This window comes from Perna viridis, chromosome 5, assembly GCF_037379345.1.
Source record: "Perna viridis isolate PV_CMFRI_1.1 ecotype Kerala chromosome 5, ASM3737934v1, whole genome shotgun sequence".
Taxonomy (NCBI): domain Eukaryota; kingdom Metazoa; phylum Mollusca; class Bivalvia; order Mytilida; family Mytilidae; genus Perna; species Perna viridis.
Window position 1 is genome coordinate 48344786 of NC_142449.1, and position 21316 is coordinate 48366101.

At 31.2% G+C, this 21316-nt stretch overlaps 1 protein-coding gene across 5 annotated transcripts in view; it reads right to left on the minus strand.

Moving 5' to 3' along the window:
• LOC148618041 (oxidative stress-induced growth inhibitor 1-like) overlaps nucleotides 1–21316 on the minus strand; it is a 34987-nt gene that overhangs the window by 7511 nt on the left and 6160 nt on the right. For 3 of the 5 annotated variants that reach the window (XM_088585869.1, XM_088585870.1, XM_088585871.1), the window contains 4 exons: nucleotides 10977–11113; nucleotides 7949–8085; nucleotides 2681–2872; nucleotides 1268–1359 (listed from right to left, as the gene is read on the minus strand). In XM_088585869.1, coding sequence (XP_088441995.1) covers nucleotides 1268–1359; nucleotides 2681–2872; nucleotides 7949–8085; nucleotides 10977–11022 — 467 coding nt within the window. In that variant the 5' untranslated portion in view covers nucleotides 11023–11113. Of the gene's footprint in view, nucleotides 1–1267; nucleotides 1360–2680; nucleotides 2873–7948; nucleotides 8114–10976; nucleotides 11114–18027; nucleotides 18240–21316 lie in introns of those variants that run through there. The other 2 variants (XM_088585868.1, XM_088585872.1) reach the window with 2 other exon arrangements.

Below are 21316 nucleotides of genomic sequence, written 5' to 3' on the forward strand. Positions count from 1 at the left end.
TGACCTCTGACACAACCCAGGCTACTGACTAAACAATGGGCAATCCATTTAAAGGCCTTGAGTTAAAAGAAATTATGGTCAAACATGCAATACATGTCTAAATAATATAAGAAGAAATAATATTTAACTTAGTTACTTGGTCTACTTAATGTAATACATGTTGTAGAATATGTTTTAAAATCCTATCAATGTACAAAAAAAGTGAAATTTTTGCTGTGAAAATTAGGAAGCAAGAAATAAAATTTAAAATGAGATTTGATTTTGTTTGTACGTTAAAAAGTCAAATTTTATTCTGAAGAAGATACGGACATAATAGACTTTCAAATACATGTATCTCTTTCCAACTTGCATGAGGACATGTATATCATACAAACTTGGTTGGAAAATAACAATTTCAAGGCATTTTGAGTTATTCCAATTAATTTATCTATTTAAAGCACTTAAATTGACCCTAACAATTAAAACTACTGCAAAATCTTTCAAGAGTTATATAAAACATATAAAACAGTGAACCTTGTCTAAACTGAACCTCTTTTTAGAATTGGTTCGGTCCAGACAGGTATCCAGTTAAAGGGGTGGAGCATCAGTGACCATCCCATATACATAGAATGTTAGACCAGAACTATGAAGAAAATTGTAGATGATTGTGCAAGTGCAGAGTGCATATTTAATATTTATTTATTTAATAATTATTTAGAAATAATGGCTGTGTAGAAATGTATTAAGATTTCCAAGAAGAAAGTCTCACATATTCTCCTCATCGAATGTGACTTAGCAACATGGCGGTGCACCGTAAACAAAGAATGAGGTCTGTCCATCATAGGCATAGCCTAAAATCACATTATAATTGAACTGATATAAAGGGACTGTTAAAAAGCTTCTGGTGTAAACAGTTTTTTTTATTATTCAGTGTTTTCTTTAGACAGGTTTTTAGATTATTCAAGTGTGTGGTTTAGACAGGTTATTTAGCATGAGCAACAAAAATATGCACAGAATTCACATAAAATTTGGATAATTGAGTCTTCATGTGAAATTCATGGAACTTTTCACATAAATTCATGTCAAATTTATGTAAAAATTATGTTCATTTCATGTGAAGTTCAGACAAATTTCACATGAAGCTTGATTCACATGAATTTCATGTGAACAATATTTGCCTGTTTACATCACTTTGGTCAAATATTTCAGAAATTGTAATTTTTATCAGTTGAAGTTTTCCCCAATAATGAAAACATAGCAATAATCTCTGAATGTATAATATTCTTACATTTGATGGTTAATAATCCAGTCTTTGAATGGCAGAGATGGTAACTCCATCCAGTTGGCCAGGCTCAGTGTCTGTAAATTACCATCCATCTTCTGGAGAGAAAAAAAAAGATACATATAGTTATAATGGGCAGTGGTGGATCAAGAAGTAGGTTGTTACTAGTGTTGTAATCCATCCTACTCAGGAGTGGGGTGTTTCAAGGGTTAGAACCACACCACCCTCTCTTTGATGGAAAAATCTTGTGCAAAATGACAAAATAGAATCCCCTTTGATTCGTTTCATCAGATACATTATAAGTAAATCTGGTTTTTGTTGTTTTTTTTTTAATTCTTTTTGAGAGAAAAATCGGCCCTAACCTTGACTCTGGATCTGCCACTTGTTTACTTATCATTCTTTAGTAATGCAACCCTTCACGATCTAGATTAAATGTATTTTGATTATGACTGACCTTCTTTTATGTTTGGTTGATAGGAGGAATAAATTTAAATTCAACTAAAAATAAATGTCATCAATCAAAACCGATGTCACTATGACATTCCACTTGTACATGTAATTAGAAATCTAATCCAGTACTTCATATCATTATCATAACAATGATTGGGTTACCTTCAATTATATCTCAAATTAACACTGACAGCAGGATCAATCATCTGATATTAATGTTTTCAGTACATAAAGAGTAGGGTAGATAGGGCCTTTCCAAGACTTATTTTGTCTTGTCCCTTATAATTTATCTTTATGAAAAATCCAATGAGAGTTTATTTGACATGCTCCTTTGAGAAGAGACTTTGTCTGATGTGGTTATAGGTGCTAAGACCATCAGTACCAACCCTTTCAATAAATTTGAATATTGAACTTTCAATAATCTGGGTTTCTTTCATGAAAATTGCAGAAAACTAGAAATTACCATTAACATACAGTATTAATTTTCATGGATTTTGTCAACAGTATCATACGGCAGGAAAACTATCATAGGTGTTTTAAAATCGCATATCTAATCACTTGCCTAACATGGCAGAAAACTATTGAACTCAGAATATTTTCATGACTAATTTTTGTAACATATTTGTCATACAGTTGATGTCCAATTTGAGCATGAATAAAACTCAAAGTTATCAGACATAATTGACTCTTTGTAACAACTACCGGTATAAAAGTTCATCACAAAAAAAAAAGTGACATTTCTATATAGACATGTAACAGTGTGCAAAATTAAAACAAAATTAAGCAACATTTAGTCAAATTTGTAAAAGTTAAGCGTAATGTGGTGACAATTAGTAAAACTCCATAAAATTTGGTGAAATTACAGATATTTAAGTGAATTTTCATACTATTTCAATGTTTGAAATTCAGCAAAATTTAGCAAATGTTACATGCACAACAAAGCAATTTCTTACACTTATGAAGACCTACCTGCCATGCTCCTCCAGGTTTTCCCTTTCCAAGCACTATATGGTTGATACTGTGTTTAGGTTCATGTTTCCATGACAACAGGGATGGGTTATTAATACCCATGTCAGCATCAGGTCTACATAAGCTGTCAAACAATAGAGCGATTGGGTTAGACGATCTTCCTTCTAAACTATCAGAGAGGAACTCAAGGTCCTAAAATAAGAAATTAACACTGCCATCAGTTTTTACACAAAAATGTCAGTTAGGCCAATGAAAGTAATTTTGTTGGTTCTCAGGCTATTTTTCATGAGAACAGAAGAGGAAGAGAGGCATTTTATTGCCTCAAATGAGTGATGAGTGCAATTTTTACCTTGATCACAGAAAGAAAAAGTTATGAGGAGGTGCTTTTTGTTTTTATTGCATCAATTAGTCAATAAAAATGGGTAAGAGGCACCCTCAGAAGAGGAAAGGGAAGGCCTCAGAACCAAGTAAAAGTGAGAAAGGCATTTGTCTTAAGTCCAAGTGAAGTATTTAGTAGGATACCTTCATGTCATTTACCATTGTAAATTTGTTAAATTTGATATAGGATAATTTCATCTGCAGGAAATTTGTAATTTTATCTGTCAAACAGTTTCGAGTTCAGTGAAGAATGCCTTGCTTTGCCACAACCAGAAGTTTTGTTGATAATGTCCCAGGAGTTCTGATCTTTCAAACTTTTTGTCTAGCAGGTGTTTTGACTACATTTCAAATCTTCAACTGATATATATGCAATGTTTAACTTGATAGGAACTTTTTTTAGACAAATTTCTTTTCATTTAAGAGCAAGCCTTGCTCACTTAAAAACTTAGTGAGGCCAAAACATTAAAGTTAAAGTACTTCAAATCCAGAATCCTTTCTTCTGTCAAGCAATCATATATAACCTCTTACTACTTCATTAAAACATTTATTGTAACAGAATATAGATTTTGCTAAGCAGAGGTCAATGCTCATAAGGTTAATCAAGCATTTAATTCATTTTTCAAAAGTTGTTATATACATTTGTATGGAAATCATACAGCATTATTTGTTCAAAATTTCATGTGCTCAATGATGTCAAACCTTAAGGTAAATAATTCCAAGTATGAGTTATGAATTGTCAATTTCTCAATATGCTCTTTTTGTGGGTTGACTTACATTTACTGACTGATTTAAATTATAGGTTATCATTTTACATGGTCATTCAAAACTGACAATACAGTTATAAAAAGCATTGATTATTCTTGTCAATGACCCTTCAAATTGAAGAGTTATGATTTTAGGTAGATCTTATCTATCTTAAAATAGCACATCTAGAACTTACTTAAGAAATATAATACAGGTCAACAAATAGAGAATTAATATTTAAATAGGTCCCAGACATTGACTGGTAACACCATCAAACTGTCCCAGTTAAGTATTATCTTTTTCAGTTTGATCTCAAACCAATCTTATGTTAATGAAATGCTTCACCAGGAACAGCTTGATATAACCACAGAAATGGACCTTTGAACAGTTGGGGCAAGCATGGATACATAATTCAAAATTAATACAGTTCTGATATAACACACAAATGGACCTCTATACAGTTCTGAAATTAGATCGTAATTAAATTTTTGACACAGGATAATATTTTGTCCAAAATCGAAGTGGTTCCTTTTTGGCCTCTCATTGCAACACAGTTCAAGTTATAAACCCTGAATTCTAAGTTGGTATGGTCTTGTGGTGTAATTCTAAGAGATTTATACACTTTTACTCAATTTATTGTCTGTACCTCAAGAAAAATACTAATTTCTTGCCGCTTTCTGGCCCTCAAATTTCTAAACTTTAATAACTGAAAGTGTATTTAAATATTTACAATATATTTTATTACATTTTATATAAATCATTTTAATTTGATGTTGTACTCTAGATGTAAATTTTATAATAAAGAAAGTTTTACATAAACAAGAATTTAACACAATTATAACAACAATCCATCCAGCGTAGATTTTCAAAAGCACTGTTACAGTCAAACATAATCAAAGATACAACTACCGGTATAATAAACATTATGTACTAAAGATAACAAAATGGATTTCAACCATTTTTTTTACCTCAAAAAAGAAGAAATTGAAAATAATCAATTATGAAAAGATCCTCCTTTTACAAAGACAAACATTCTACAAAATCTAATCATATCCTCCAAAAACATTTAAGACTAGTCTACACTGTGTGGACAGGTGTACAAAGCTATACCCTAAAATAATCTAATAAAACAAGCCGTTAATATGAGACAGCAAACCAAATCACTAACAGCATATGGCCCATTTACCACATACCAAAGTTGAAATCAATTTATCCAGTAGCTGACATCTATGAGAAGAAAATTTTCTCTATCATTCCTTGAAGTGAAATATGGCAATGTCAGACAAAACAGGAAGTTGTTATTGGACTGAAACAAAAATCACTTAGAATGTATGCCCCATCTATATAACACAACATCTGAAATCCATTGGCACTAAATCTGAAGAGACAGACAGACAGAAAGACATATGGAATGAGGGGCAGACAAGGTGATTTCAATGTACCATCTACTTGAAACAAAGTAAAGTCAAAATAAGACAATCTGAACAACATATAAGTCTACATCCTTGGAATGTACTTGACAGTGATTGGATTTCATACATTTAGATTTCTACACTTAAATTTGAAGGCTTGAAATGAATGGTAGGTAAAATTGGTTCAACAAAAAATTATATTAACACTAAAAATATCGGTAGTTTGCATGTGACCTGACAGTTTGTTTAACTGAAAGAAGTAATAATATACCTGAGGGCATGCAGGTGGGTAACACAGTTTTCTTCACCATCGGTGACGCTACCAAAAACTGTGGTAATTGATATGATATATACATTATTTTTATACTCTAATTTCAAGTACCTGTAATTTGGTCTACATTTAATTTTTAAAGGATATATATATTCTTTAAAAGGGTTACAGAAAATTTACTGTTAGGCTATAATTAGAAACACTAGTTTCCCCCTCAATGGTTAGTAGATTTTACTATGCAATCTTGCATTTAGGGGATCAGGAAATATCACATGAGCAAGATATAGATATTTATAGTATTGTATTATACTATTTATTACTGTTAATGCAATTACTTCAAAAATGACAAACCATCGACTGTTTCACAGTAATTGACTTTCAAAATGGACCTACATTTTCAAACACTCTACTACCAGTTAGTCATAATTGATGTAATAATTACAGGCAGTGCATAAAGGTCAAATAAAAAATGTTGAATTCTCTTATGTAAATATCAGCAAAGAGTTGGAAAATTGCTAGTTCACTGAAAATGAAATGAATGGATCATAAAGAATGTCCATTTAAAATTACAACAATCATAAAATAACTTCAATTGAAGCTCAGTTACAATTAATCACACAATAAACATGTGCATTGTGCATTTAGTGTTTGTCAATATAAGGGTCTAGAATGTGTCAAAATATGGTGTGCATGTAACAGAGGGTTTAAAGGGTTGCATGTGTCATAATATGGCCTGCATGTAACAGAGGGTTTAAAGGGTTGCATGTGTCAGATAATTTTAAGAGTCTTGAATGAGTCAGAGGATTTTAAGGGTCTAGAATGTGTCAGAGGATTTTAAGGGTTGCATGTAACAGAGAATTTAAAGCGTTGCATGTGTCAGAGGATTTTTGGGGTCTTAAATGTGTCAAAGGATTTTAAGGGTTGCATTTACCAAAGAGTTTTAAAGGACTTGAATGTGTCAGAGGATTTTAAGGGTTGCATTTACCAAAGGGTTTTAAGGGACTTGAATGTGTCGGAGGATTTTAAGGGTCTTGAATGTGTCAGAGGATTTTAAGGGCTGCATGTATCAGAGGGTTTTAAGGGTTGCATTTGTCAGAGGGTTTTAATGAGTTTTAAAGGTTGCATTTGTCGGAGGGTTTTAAGGTCAGTATGCGTCAGAGGGCATCAAACATTCAGATGCTACAAGTTTCATGTGCTTCAATGTGTTAAAAAATATATCAAAAACTTATTAATTATAGAAAGTCAAATCAATGAAATTATAAAAGTTTAAGATATAAAGTTAAATATTCTGCTAGATCTTCAACTAAATTATGCTTTTTCACATCACTATAAGTTTTAATTTTCATGCCATGAGTTATTCATAACTGATTTTTAGACCAGTCTAATTGAAGTAATGTTTCTAAGTACAGTAGGTCAATATGGTATAAAAGGTTTTACACACATCCTGGTAGAAACAAAGGTTTTAATAATATAAATAATATCCTTTTCTGTTTATTACATGTCTTTGTAAACTTTGTATACATTTAGTAAATGTTTTCAAAAATCTTAAAACTAGGGACATGGGAAATGTAGTTCTAAGAGAAGCTGAATTCTTAAAACACAACTCTGATTTCAGTTTGTGATGTATAATTATTCAATAAAAATTAATTAAAACATCATGGTCATGAAACTTAATACATAATCATATGTTTAACCTTTTTAATTAACTAGAATACCATTACAAATCAAATTGGTGCTGCTTAATATTACAAAACTAGAAAAAAATGAAGTTACACTCTCTGTCATGCTAGGCATACCCTAAATGGTATAAGAAGTAACTCAGTCTTTACAGAATAGATATCCAACTTGTCTGAACAAGACTGAAATTCAACCTTTTTCTCCTTTAGAAGCAGTCAAAAACTTTCTGACTGACATGTCTGTTGGCCAGATGGTATATTATAATGACTGGAAGTTGACATCAGACAGCTACCAAAATAGCTTATGACATATTCCCTAGTTATATAATTCTATACATCAAATTTTAAATCAGTCCATCCACTGGGAGCAGATATAATTATGTGACTAAATTCTGACAAACAGACTGGTTACACCATGCATTCCAAAGTATCTACTTTAGAAGATTTAATTTTAACCTTAACTGACAAGGTGTTGGTTAACTTGGTCTGGTTGTAAATAAACATGTGGGTTATAATATAACTCCACTTACATTAAAGTCATCAACAAAAACCTAAACCTCAGGCATGAATGTTATAAACACCATACCTAAACCATGGGCATGAATGTTGTACACACCATACCTAAACCTAAACATAAGAAATTTTTTGGGGTAGACTTTGTGAATAGTAAAGATTTCGTACTCACAAAAGAAATCCCATGGCACACCTTTCCTTAAATTTCACCTGAAAAATGCACAATAAGGAGAACACTGCAACTTTATTATAGAAATACAGTGACATATTTTACCTCCTCCACTAAAGATTTCTTTTTATCCATTTTCTCTAATTTCTGGTTCAGGTAAACATTGGAATGAGATCCACCATTGTAGTATGGACGATTTCCTGAGAGGAAATAGGATAGACATATTCCTGAAGGCCCATTTCCTGTAAAAAGGACAATTTCTTAAAATACCTGAAAATGCACAAAAGAAAAAGTATCATGAAAAAATGTTTCAATCAATTATAAAAAACTATCAGTGCCATTTCTAAATTCAAAAGAAATAAATTTAAGTGTTTTTTAATTAACTACATCATTTTCACCTTGAAATATCATACCTAAATTAGATAAAGAAAAAGGAAACTGTACACTTAGGAGTGTTGCCCCCTGCATATCTGAATTTTTGAACTTTAATATTAAGTAGTATTGCCAACTAGATTATTAATCATTGTATTAGTAGAACCTAGAAACACAATTCATCATATTTATCTACATAAAATGGCCAGTAGTCATATCATGTTGATCATATATGCTCTAATATTTCATCAAGATTGTATCTCCTAGCAAAGATTAAGAAATATCTGAATATTGAAATGAGAAAAATTTTCTATAATGGGTACATTCTTCCACTTATTGACTACGGTTGTATTGTATGGAGTGGCTGTGGCTCTGAAGGATTAGACAAAATTCTTAAACTCCAAAAAGGGGCTATCCATCTCATTCTAGATGCTGAACCTTTTTCTCCATCAGAACCCTTGTTCAAACAATTAGGAATCAAGAAGGTAGAAACAAGGATTAAATATCACAAATACCTATTAATCTATAAATCTCTCCATGGGGATGCACCAAGTTACATATCAGAAAAGTTTAACTATGTTTCAAGAAACAAACCTTATTCACTAAGAAATGCTGAACAAGGAAAATTGGTAATTCAAAAAATTAAAACTGAACTTTTCAGACATTCATTCATATATTCTAGGTCTGCCTTGTGGAATAAATTAGCCAAACATTTACGTAATCAAGCCACTGAAAACTCATTCAAAATCAATATAAAGAAGTACCTTAACACTTTTGAATAGAGTATCTTAAAAGAGAAAATTGTTGCTGCTTACACTGTTTTTTTAATGTTCTATATTGTATTGTTTAAAGTGATTTGGTATTGTCAAATCAGCTTTTGTTTTTGTGCTGTGTTGTTTATTTTTAATTTCTAGTAGATATAGTTTTTGTGTGTGAGGGCCTCAGGGAAGATTAGCTTGTAAACTAACTGTGTAACCCTCTTGAAATAAAGATTTTATTATTATTATTATTTAAGTAGTTACAAGCAATTGTACAAGAAATCCTTTCTCAAACTTTGTCTAAGATTTCTAAGATATTCTACTCCTCCAATTCCAATACATTATCTAACAGAGTGTAAGCCTATACATGTAATCACAAAAGAATCAATACAAATAAAATACACAGAGGAAAGAAAAATCATGTCTGTTGGCCAAAACCATTTTTTCTAAGGTTCTCAGAAATATTTTTCAGGTCAAAACTCTGACCATGAAGAACAGATAACAAGAGTCTCCCAGGAGCCTGAATCGCTCACCTAGTTAAATTTTTGTCTTTTAAGGGCAATAACTCTAACAAGGAGTTGTCAGACAATTTTGACTCCATTTAATTCATTGGACACTTTAGTAAGCCTTGTAATAAGGATCATTTCAGCAATTGAAAGCTATTGGCTAAACCTAACAGATTTGGAGATTATGCAAAAATCTGCAGTCTGACCCCATTGTTCTATTTTTAGTAATGGCAGCCATGTTTTTTGACAGATCAAAAATCCCCACATCCGTTCTATGCAGGATACCCCAAGGAACATTCATACCAAGTTTGGTTCTAATTGGTCAAGTGGTGTCAGAGGAGAAGAGTTTTGAAAAAATTGTTAACGATGACGATGATAGAAGCCAAGTGATGGCAATAGCTCACCTGGCCTTTGGCCAGGTGAGCTAAAGAGGTCAACCTCTAATGAGAGACTCCATATTATAAAATCCTCTTGCCTAGCAGAAAGGTTGGTCTACGAAGACAGGTTTTATTTTAAATGTATTCCAAAGGCAATCATTCCAGGTTATTAGTAAACTCAGAAATATTTACAAAAGATATACTAAATGGTAACTAACAAGAAGGAAATTCAAACAATAATTCAAGAATTACCAGTAGTTTTCAACACAGCCAAATCTTTTTCTATGTCATGTATTCCTTGGCACATAAATATCTTCAATATATGCATTAACACTAAAAGGGTTAAAATTTAAAAAATGACAAAAAAAACCCTGGTGTCGGTTACAAATTCTTATGACTGCAGATAATGGCTAATTATGATAGCAGATGGCTAAGTTCAACAGGTTAAAATTCATATCAAACATTTTGCCAATTTCTCCATGGGTAAAGGAAGTCTTGTTTTTTTTTCCCCTACTGAGTCCATTCTAAATTACCATTTTTAAAAGGTCATATCCATTTCTAATAATTTTCACAACACAGTGATACAACTACATGTATTTAAGTATTACTCCAGCTAAGAATTATGCATAATGTGATTCATGGGTGAAAAGACTACATTTTTTTTTTTGAATTGCCATAATAAATAGAAATTAATGTTCAGTTTTGCATATTACCTGTGTCCTTAAGAGATAAAAATTATATAGAATGCACTGTAGATTTCAAAATTATGGGAGATAACTCTGTAAATGACACTCAAATACAATAGAATCTATTGGATTTCCAATGTTGATTATCTCCTAAGAGCAGGCAGATTTGAATGAATAATTACACATTTCATAATATAGACCCATGAAACAACTTAATTACAAAAATAAAAAAATGTAGCCTTTTTTGGGGTGTATCAAATTTTTAGATTTTGCATGATACTTACAAAGATAGTTAAGATACCTAAGAATCATAAAATGAAATAGGCCATACTTCTCAAAATCAGAAAATGCACAAACAAATTCTGAATAAGCAGGGCATCAGGAAATTTAAGTTACACAACTCAAAATCGCGAAAATAACAAAAAAAAACTTACCGATAATAATGACATCAGTACAGTTGTTATGGGTAGAGGACGACATTCTGTCTAGTGATGAAAAGAGTCAGTACAAATCTATCACAGCACTTAAAACATGGTGTTCTGATTTCCCCAACACTCACAGATCACTAGAGCTGAAAAAAATTGAACTAGCTAATCAAGTCACATCATAGGAAACCCACAGCTGATTCTGATGGGTATCTTCCTATGGACAGAGGTACACATTGAAATCAGCTGAGGGTTTCTGATGACGATCAAGTCACAGACTTGTAAGTTGCAACTTCTTAAATTTAAAAATATGTCACTACTTTATCAGGACATAAAAAGTAAGCACATCATGTGTAGACCTAACACCTACGCAGAGGTAACAAAATAGAAGATTATGGTCAGCACTGGTACAGCAAATTTTCTGGGTGGATTATTTTTTTGAAAGCAGGCAAATAAAAATAGTTATAATTATTTATTTTCACATATCCTGAATATGATAGATGTTTCATTCTATGAGAAATGATTTTTATTTACAATTTAATTTCTTGGTTGTAAAAAATACTGAAAATAAGTACACAGCAAAACATGAGAGAAGGAAAACTTCCAGTTTTTTGCTGTTACTTTGGTTAATGGATATCAAAATTTGTTGATTTTATTAGAAGTGTGGAATAATTAAGCTGATAAACTAAAATAAAATTTTGAAGACTTCCCAGTCTATAAGGACATAAAACAAGTTTTCTGTACTCCTGAGAAAAAAATACAGTAATGTTTATTGGCTCACAATCAACAAATAAGCTAAAAATCATTACTAACAAAACTTGAACCTGTCAAAGTCACCTACAGGATCATCAAGACCATATGAAATTATTAAATGAGAAAGGGCAAGAATAAAAGTTTGCTTAAGGTATATGATTAAACAGATCATAACTGAGTGGGCACATAAGGTTAATAAAAATCCATATTTATCACATCTGACTGACTGAAAAACATGTCACTTTTCACTAATATTTTTCTTTCATAATAAATCTCGACAATTCTAAAATTGTAAATTTGTTACAGTTTGGTGTCTGTTTTCTGGTGCCATTAAATGTTATTCTCAGTAAGAATCAAACAAAGGATGAAACAGAGATAGCAAATGTACAACTACAATTTCTCATATCATTTAAGATCAAGGATAAAAGACAAGATATGAATTTGAGCCATTTAATAATTAGAGTTTGTTTGGCCTATAAAAATGTATTCCCCTTCCCCCCATTTGTACTTCAAAAGGGGTATAACTCTCACCAAATTCATCGGATCATAAATTTCTGGTATTTAATATGCACAACTAAATATTATGTCTTAACTATCTACAAAGTGTCATGAAATTTTGTGCAGTAGTTTCTGAGGTGTTGTATTTACAAAACAGAAACAGGACAGGGCAAAAATGATATTATGTTTCCCCACCAAAGACATATTAATTAATTACTTATCTTTGATGAACATACTATGTTAATCTGCCATCTGTCCATTCAAACTGTGATTACTCATACACTTTTTGAAGGATTTTATAAAAAATTGGGTATTGTGTTTGTCTAATTTTCAATTTTTTCTTTTTTTCATTCACCTTATTGTGTAACAAATACAAACCTTTGATAAACTGAGATTTTTTTCTAACTTTATTAACATTGAAGTGATCAACTGAGAACTGTACAGTGAAATCTGTCTAAAATGAACCTCTTTGGAAAGAATGGCTCTGTTTAAGAAGGTTTTTGGTTTAAACAGGTTCAAAATGTATTGAAAATAAAAATTCAAAAGAGATCTGGATAAGTTTATTCATGGTTTGGTTTGGACAGATTTCACTGTAGATGAAAATAAAAATTATGCTAACGTTTAAACTACTTTATAGTTTAGAATTAAGCATATTTTCCTTTAATGTAGGAGTTCATAAGTTCAAACTTCACATAAATTGCTCAAACAAAAGACTTCCATTTCTGAACTTTAATTAAAATGTTCCCCCTGATCTTAATTTGTGTAATCAGATGGATTAACAAAGTCAATCAATGTGAATGCAAGGAAACTATTATTGGAATGAGGATATCCATATTAAGGAGACAAGAACGAGGTGACACCATAATTAGCATAAAACTAAAAAAAATGTACTAGGTATACTTTAAAAGCATTTGAGTACCATTCTGTGTAATAATCAGGCAATGGGTGGCACATAATTTTTCTCAATTTGGTCTTTTTTGCCTCAAATATATTCTTGAAAAACAACTAAAAATCTATTTAAATTTTTCTGAAGCATCTGTGACATAGATATTTTTTTTTAAATGCTTATATAAGGAAAAAGTGCTGAAAAATTTTCCCACCATTTTTCCACAGTGCATTTCGACTACATTTGACTTATCAATATCTCAAAAAGGCAAATTTTACAAAGACTTTCAGGCTTATTTCAGGAAGTTATCAGGTATAAATACCTGGTTTATGCAATAAAATCTCTGTGTTTTTTTCCTTAATGTGCCACACCTTATACATATTTTGCCCTATTCTTAGATGAAGAAGTACTTAGGTAACATCTAATATTTGAATAGATCATATAAAATCACTCCACAGTCATTTATAGCATCGCCATGTGTAAACCTGCCTAAACCAGTTATTTTTTAATAATTCGTCCAAAAATTTAAAAAAACACTTATAAATTTACTTCTTATGGATTCTAATCTAAACCACTGATCTGAAATCAAAACAAATTTTTAATATTGAAGTGCAGAGTGATTGATGTAAATGGCGTCACAGTACCAAACCAGGTTACACAAAATAACCTGGTTTGATCAAAGAGAACCAACCAATCAGAAAGCTTGTTACAAATTAAGTAAAAAATGATCAAAATACAAACATTCTTGGTAGAAATGAACTTCAACTTTATTACTCAAGTTAATGGTTAAAAATACAAGTTTAGAATTAATGTCACGTTTACTCTTCAAATTTTCTTTTTGAACAGTTATTAAAATACCTTTAAATTTCATGGCCAGGTATATTGATTGAAAAGCAGTCATGTAAAAGTAGGATTATGTGGTACCATCTGAACTATGAAATCAAAAACCAAAATATAGATGGTAAATATAGTACAATCTATGGTGCATGAAGAATAATTTATAGGACTAAACCAAGAACATGATAGAATTTGGAACATTACATTAAAACGAAACCATTTTGAGACAGGTCATTTAAAGGTTATAATGTAACATATGACAAAAAATAAATGAAGGGCTTTGCAGAGCACAGCATGATACAACCACAGTGGTCAAACCATGAACAATTTGGGTAAGTACAGAAATAATATAAGTTTTTGACACACTTAAGCATAGGGACTTACAATAAAGTATGAACACAACAGCTGGTTTGGACACGATATAGTATAAAATTTGAATTCAGACGCAAAAATTAAAAATGTTGATTTTTTTGGGTGTGACCCCTTTCACCTCTTGTAACTAAAACAAAAAAAAACAAAACAAAATGTAAGAGATATCTGAAATCTTATTGAAAAATGCAGTCAGGGCTTTTCAAGTTCTTGTCTTAACTTCAGGAAAATGCATGTTTCTGTCAACCCCTTTTTGGCCCCTTTTTTTCTGACAAGTCTTTACCCCAAAAATCAACCCAAGTCTGCACATTGTGGTATAAAATATTGTGAAACAATATCATTGACATTCATATGCTTTTACAGGAGTTTTATAGTTGAATTCTTTGAAATCCTTGTTTTAAACATTTTTGGCCCCTAATTCTAAACCTGTTGGGCTATAACCCCCAAAATCAATATCAACCTTCCTTACATGGTTTGAAACCTAGCTATAAAACTTTATAAAGATCAACCAACTAATCCCCCTGTAACCATAACAAATAAAAGAAGTGCATTAGTCATCAAACAGATTTATGTTGCTTCCATATGGCATTGCTATATAAAGCCTCTTGGGGAAATATCAAGTAGCTGTGATTCATAGTAGTAGAGAAACTGTAATGAAAGGATATCACAATCACTTTATATCCCCACCCAACCCCCAAAGCATTGGTTTAACAAACAAACAAACAAACAAACTAACTAAATGTACATAGTCATGAATGAATTAAAAATTCACTTTTGGACTTCTTGAGAAAGCTAACTATTTTTTAAAATCCAAAATTAATTATACTTTTTGAGAAAGTCATCTTCATTTATACAACTTTGAGTATAAATTCATTTTTGAATCTTGGACTTCATAAACAAGGTTGTGGAAATAACTATATTTACTTTAATATTTACCAGCTGTTTAATTATGTCTTCATAGATCATGAAAGTATTATTGTTCATGGGAAACAATTTTTGTAGTTTATATGGTTCGGTCAACCACAAATTCAAATTCCCAATGAATTATATAATTTCATATGAGAACTATAATAGTCTAATGAAATCAACAAAAATAACATTCTCTGAAACAACAAAATGTTGACAAATAATGAAAATTGATACCCATGAAAATAATTACTTACTCAGGATTGGTTGATTTAGCAGACATTAAGCCGGTCTAAGTTATGCATCTCTCCAAGTCGTATCACCAAAGACTTAAAAATTACAATGACAGGAGAGTTTGTTCATTTCTTTCTTCTTGAAACTTTTCTTTTGGAAACATGATGGTGATAGCACAATATTTTTGTTAGTACAGCTCAAGCTAAGAATCATGCAAAACTAAACAAATACTGCTTCAAGCATATATTTTGCATAAAAAATCTTTTACTCAAAATGAAAAAGACCTTGGAATATTTTTTACAGAGAGAGTGCCTATAAATACAAAATGTACTTCATAAGAAACAAATGAAATATGATCTATCAATTACACCAAGGCTACTTGAAATTCAATATCTGGTATGTGATACTCAGATAGAACCATACTTGTAAATTTGTTGTTTGGAGAAACATCAAGTTTCTTCTTTCTATGTTTCCTATTCCTTCTATTATTTTACCTTAATTTGTTCATGGTTCTGCTCATCACAAAATATTACCCTTCAATCACTGCCCCTATCAGTACAGTGTAAATCTATCAAGTTTTAAGGTAGTGGGAAGATAAATATAATTTTATACCATGAAAAAAAAAAACTATTCACATTTACACTGAGGTCCCCTTGAAACTTTAAAATAATTTCTTTGTTGTTTTTGTAATGTTTCATCTTGGCAACACAACAATGTTAATCTAGTAATGAACTGTTACTGTTGATAAAAATGGTAAATCAAGGTCTCACATTTTATTACAAAAACGTGACAGTCAATGCTGGGGTCAGATTTATTGTCAACCTTTTTTATGTCTAGTCAGTCCTAAATGGAGGAAATGGTCAGATGCTTTATTTTATTGGTCAGTTCCTCGGTCTAACTGTCAAATTTTCTGCCAAAAAACTAAATATCATTGAGATGGGAGCCATCTCTGTAGGCTCTGCTGTCAATAACATGTGTTAAATAAGCTGATATGAAGCATTATTTGAAGTTATTATGACATACCCTCTGGTGTTGGTTAATATACATGTCAAGTATAAACTTTGAAATCATAACGGTTCACAAGATAGAGAGTGGACATGATCTTTACCACAGGACATGGGGTTGTCAACAAAAACCAAAGTTTTTGACCTTGACTTTTGACCTAGGAAGTTGCATATACATTATGACACACCCTCTGGTGTTGGTTAATATACATGTCAAGTATAATCCTTCAAATCATAACAGTTCTTAAGATTTAGAGCGGACACAATCTTTACCAGAGGACATGGGGTTGTCAACTGAAACCAAAGTTTTTGAACTTCACCTTTGACCTAGGAAGTTGTACATATATTATGACACACCCTCTGGTGTTGGTTAATATACATGTTAAGTATAAAGTATGAAATCATAACTGTTCTCTAGATATAGAGTGGACACAAATTTGTTATAAACAGACGGACGGGCGGACGGACTGATCACTATAGGGCGACCTGCTTAAGGTGGGGCCTTAATTAAATTGACAGCAGCTGACTCCTTTAAATGAATAAAGCCAAATTATCATTAGGATTTTTTACTACTTTATCTTTCTAAAGTCATTGCAGGAAACTTTGATAAAAAGATTAAAATTATAGAAGGTCATACAAAAAACTCATTGTTATCTTTACAAAAGTTCTTTTAATTATGCCAACTGACAAGCCAAAATAACTTCTGAAAAAAATCTGTAAAACCAACAGTAAAAAAAAGTTGATCTTTCAAACAAGTTTGTTGTCATCTTCTTGGTACAACTTAAATTTATGTCAGACATTTAAAAGAGTAATCAAGAGAACCAAGGTTATAGCAGTAATCAAAAGAATGTAATCTAGGGACAAAGACCAGACATGGGAAACAGACATACACAACAAAGAACATGAAGTAACTAAAATCATACAAACAAAGTTACAAAAGCAAATGTGCAACTCGGACTCCACTAAAAACTGGAAGCATGGACTAGGTGCACTGGTATGGTAAGCATCCTCCTCTTTTCTAGAATCACCCATCGAGTTGCTCATAAAAAGTCAAGTCCAGGGTAGATGAAAGAGGAAAGGAAAACTATGACACTTTGAACAAATCAGTTTTCATGGCACAGATGGATACATTGTAGCGATCCATGAGTTCATGATGACGACAGCTGATAACAGCACTGAATTATAGGATGGAGCAGAAATAATTATTAAATAATGGAAAAAAAAATTACTGTTTTCATGAAAAGAATTTTTCTGCAAAATTATCACTGACAGAATATTTTGTACCTCACTCTGCTCAGCAATTTTGCTTATGCCTATCTCAATCAAAGATCCCCCCATTATATAGAAAGAACACTGAAAAAGATGAACTATAGCATTTCATCATTAGATTTAGAAAATTCCTTTCCTTCTTTTAAGAAATCTGATGAAACCAGAAATTGAAAACAAACCAGCTTGAAATTTAAGATTTAATACCTACAATGGAAGTATAATATCTAGACTAGATATTATAGTTTTGTGTTCCTAATAATATAAAAAATGGTCAAATAATTAGCTCAAAAAAAAATAAACTAACCTGTATGTACCATACAAATACTGGCTCTAACCAAAGTAATCACTGGTGACCCAGTGTCCATGTGCTACCTGCATGACCACCACTTAAAAGTTCAATTTGTCAATTATATTATTTCAATGAAGCTCAAATACTTTTTAAAATCCTATTATATATGTGCCTCCCCCACTTAAGCCATATAAAATGTGTGTCGGCATGTTCTGAATTATGACCCAGTCAGATTATGGAACATTGATTATAAACATAGATTTTTTTCAAATACAGGAAACAAATATATGACCACATTGTTTTTCACAGCTACATTATTTTTCAGTCTCAATGTTCAAATGAATTTTTTAATCCCCTCTAAATTAAGTTTGTCACGGCATAATACATATATAGACCAAAATTATGTTAAAAATAATTAACATCAACATTTCTAAGAAAATTTAACTTTGACCAAATTAAAATTGAAAATATGTCTTTAAAGAAATAAAATGTAAACACAGTATCCACCCACTCCCCCCCCCCCCCAAAAAAAAAAAAAAATATGAGAAAAGATGTAATAGAAAATCAATATTTGCAAAATAATGAATGAAGTATTTCAACTCAGACAATATTGGTTTCTAAAGTCTATTCATAGATCAAAATAGTTTGTGGTTTATTCACTTGACACATCATACTAGGTTATCAATTTATCAATTTATAATTTTTAAATAGTTAACAAAACATGACCCGTGACATAAAAATTTTTGTTAGGTCATTTGTATCTATAGTAAAAGAAAATAGTTTAGTCATATAAGATATGCTTTCCTTGATATCAGTAACATGTAACAGAGTCAACATTGAATATTCAATGTCCACCCTCCAATAAACAGCTTCAGGCTACAATACACCTGTTATTTCTTTAGTTGCTGTTTAGTCACATTATTTGAAACTTCAAGAATACACGAACATGTGTTTCTTCCATAACCCACGAAAATTAATATCCACAAATTAAGAACTTTCACAAAAAATGGATAATGGGCCTTTCAGAGATTTTAAAGATTTGCACTTATGGGAGGCTTTTTGATGATCTCTAAAAGTATTTACTATTTTGTATTGTGGTTATACGCTGGTGGAGTTGTTGCCTTTCACCATAAATGTTCTTTTTTCATTAAACCTTAATGTGTTGGCTAATATCAGGTAAATCTGTTGTTACACATGTTTGGTTTGGTGTGTTTGATAAGTAAAATGTGAGGTCTGTTAAATTGATAAATGTCCTCAAATGCATGAAATATCTGTCATAGGATGCACAAAACCACAACCAATCAATCTTTCTGCTAAAAGTAAAGTTAGTGCATGAATGATGATGAAGAAGGTAAAAAAATGTTTACAGTGCTTAAAATAGAAAAAAAAATCATCCTGAAAACCAAGAGAAAAGAGTTGATCAAAAATTTCAACCAAGAATTTTTACATATTGGCCTCAATTTACTATACATGATTCAGAACTAAAATCTATTTTCTTTGATGAAGCCAGCCAGCAAGGTGATAACTTATACATCATGTGTGTAAAAGAACTAATTAAAAAGATTCTATATATATAAATAGATCTCCAGATAGGTTCAGTTCTAAAACAGCCTCTTTGGATGAATTAGTTAGCTATAAAAAAAATAGCACAACCTTTAAGTTGTATGAATTTAGTAAAAAGAGATAGTAAAACTTTGTCCAGTCAATTTCAATCCTGTACATCTAACATCATATTTTACATCTTTCTAACTAATTTAAACTCTCAACTTAAGCATTTATACTAAAACCTTTCTATTTGAGAAGTCAAAATACATTGACTGCATATTTACATATGATACACCAGTACCGTTACAATAGCAGATTCAGAAATTCAAAGAAAAGTTGGATTATGCTGACTTGCCTAAAAAGTGACTTCAATTTATTTCTAATTCAATCTAACATAATCAACCAAACTTTTCAAGCATAAAAGGGGGAGCCGTCTGATCCATTTATGATCTTATTGACATTTTTGTTGAGATATTGTTTTGAAGCATGTTGTTGCCAGGTTCAGGCTCAAAATTCTGTGTTCAAGTATGTGCAATGACTTGAAAGGCTCCAACCAGGTAAACTGCTCTGCAAGCTTCACTATTTCCTGTAGGTCTACCATTAAACTCATACCTATATCAGTTAAGTGGAAAGTCAGTGCATTTTTATTTTGAAATTTTTTTTATCAATTTTATATGAAGAGATCTCCATTATTTATGATTGTTAAATTTCCCTTGTTTTAGTGTGGGATAGCTCATGGTTAAGTCAGAAGGTGATGTCTCCACACAATTTTATAAGAATTATGTAAGTTTCAGAATGATGTCTGATACAAAGTTATATCATATTAAATCTATTTTTAATTGTACCAGACACTGCACAAAACTTCAATTAAATTTTGTAATTGCCCCTCTGACTTCTTTTCTCATGAGCAAAATTAAACATTTTTCTTTCATGGAAATTCTGCACAATTTAATGTGTTCACTTTAAAAGGTGTCAAACCTATAATTAGAAGGTGTAGAATTTCAAGTTTTTAACATTCCAGTGACAATATTTTTATCTTTCTGAAAAATTGGTAAAACTGGTTCTTGTTTTTATGAAGGAAGAATTGACAGAATAATGGTTGATCTTATCAAAAAATAAATCACCAGTGTGACTCCAATTTACATACCGGTTCTTGGAAGAACTACCAACATTCCATTCTTAGTGACATCAATGGTTAAACCAAGGTACAGATAAAAACACAAGGTGCCGCAGATAAAAGGGGGGTTCTAAGAAATTATTTACATTTTTTTGTCAAATTTACACACGAAAATGACAAATTTTCCAATAAATAGGAGGGGTGCCAACCTCCAACACTCTTAGATCCTCCACTGAGGTATTACTTGGAATAATTATAGATTTTTGAAAATAAGTATAAAATAATATGTAAAACTAATCTTTACTAAAAAGGTAAGTCATGTCGTCATGGCTTAGGGGTTAGATTATTGATACCATGGACCAGCAGTGACCTGAAAGGCATGACAGCAACACTAACCCACTTAGTAGGGGTTAGTCTCACAATTTATCTTTTCCCTTGTTTTCTTAATTACAAAATAATTCTAAATTCAATAATGCTTTGTTTTAATATGAATAAGTTTTTTAGCACATGTATTGCAAAATTCATGAAATTAAATATTTTAGAATTTTGTAAGTTCTACATTGCAGTAGATGAAGGAGTAACCAAGAGAACCAAGAGACTAGTGGAAATCAAAGAGTAACCAAAGAAACCAAGAGTCTTGTG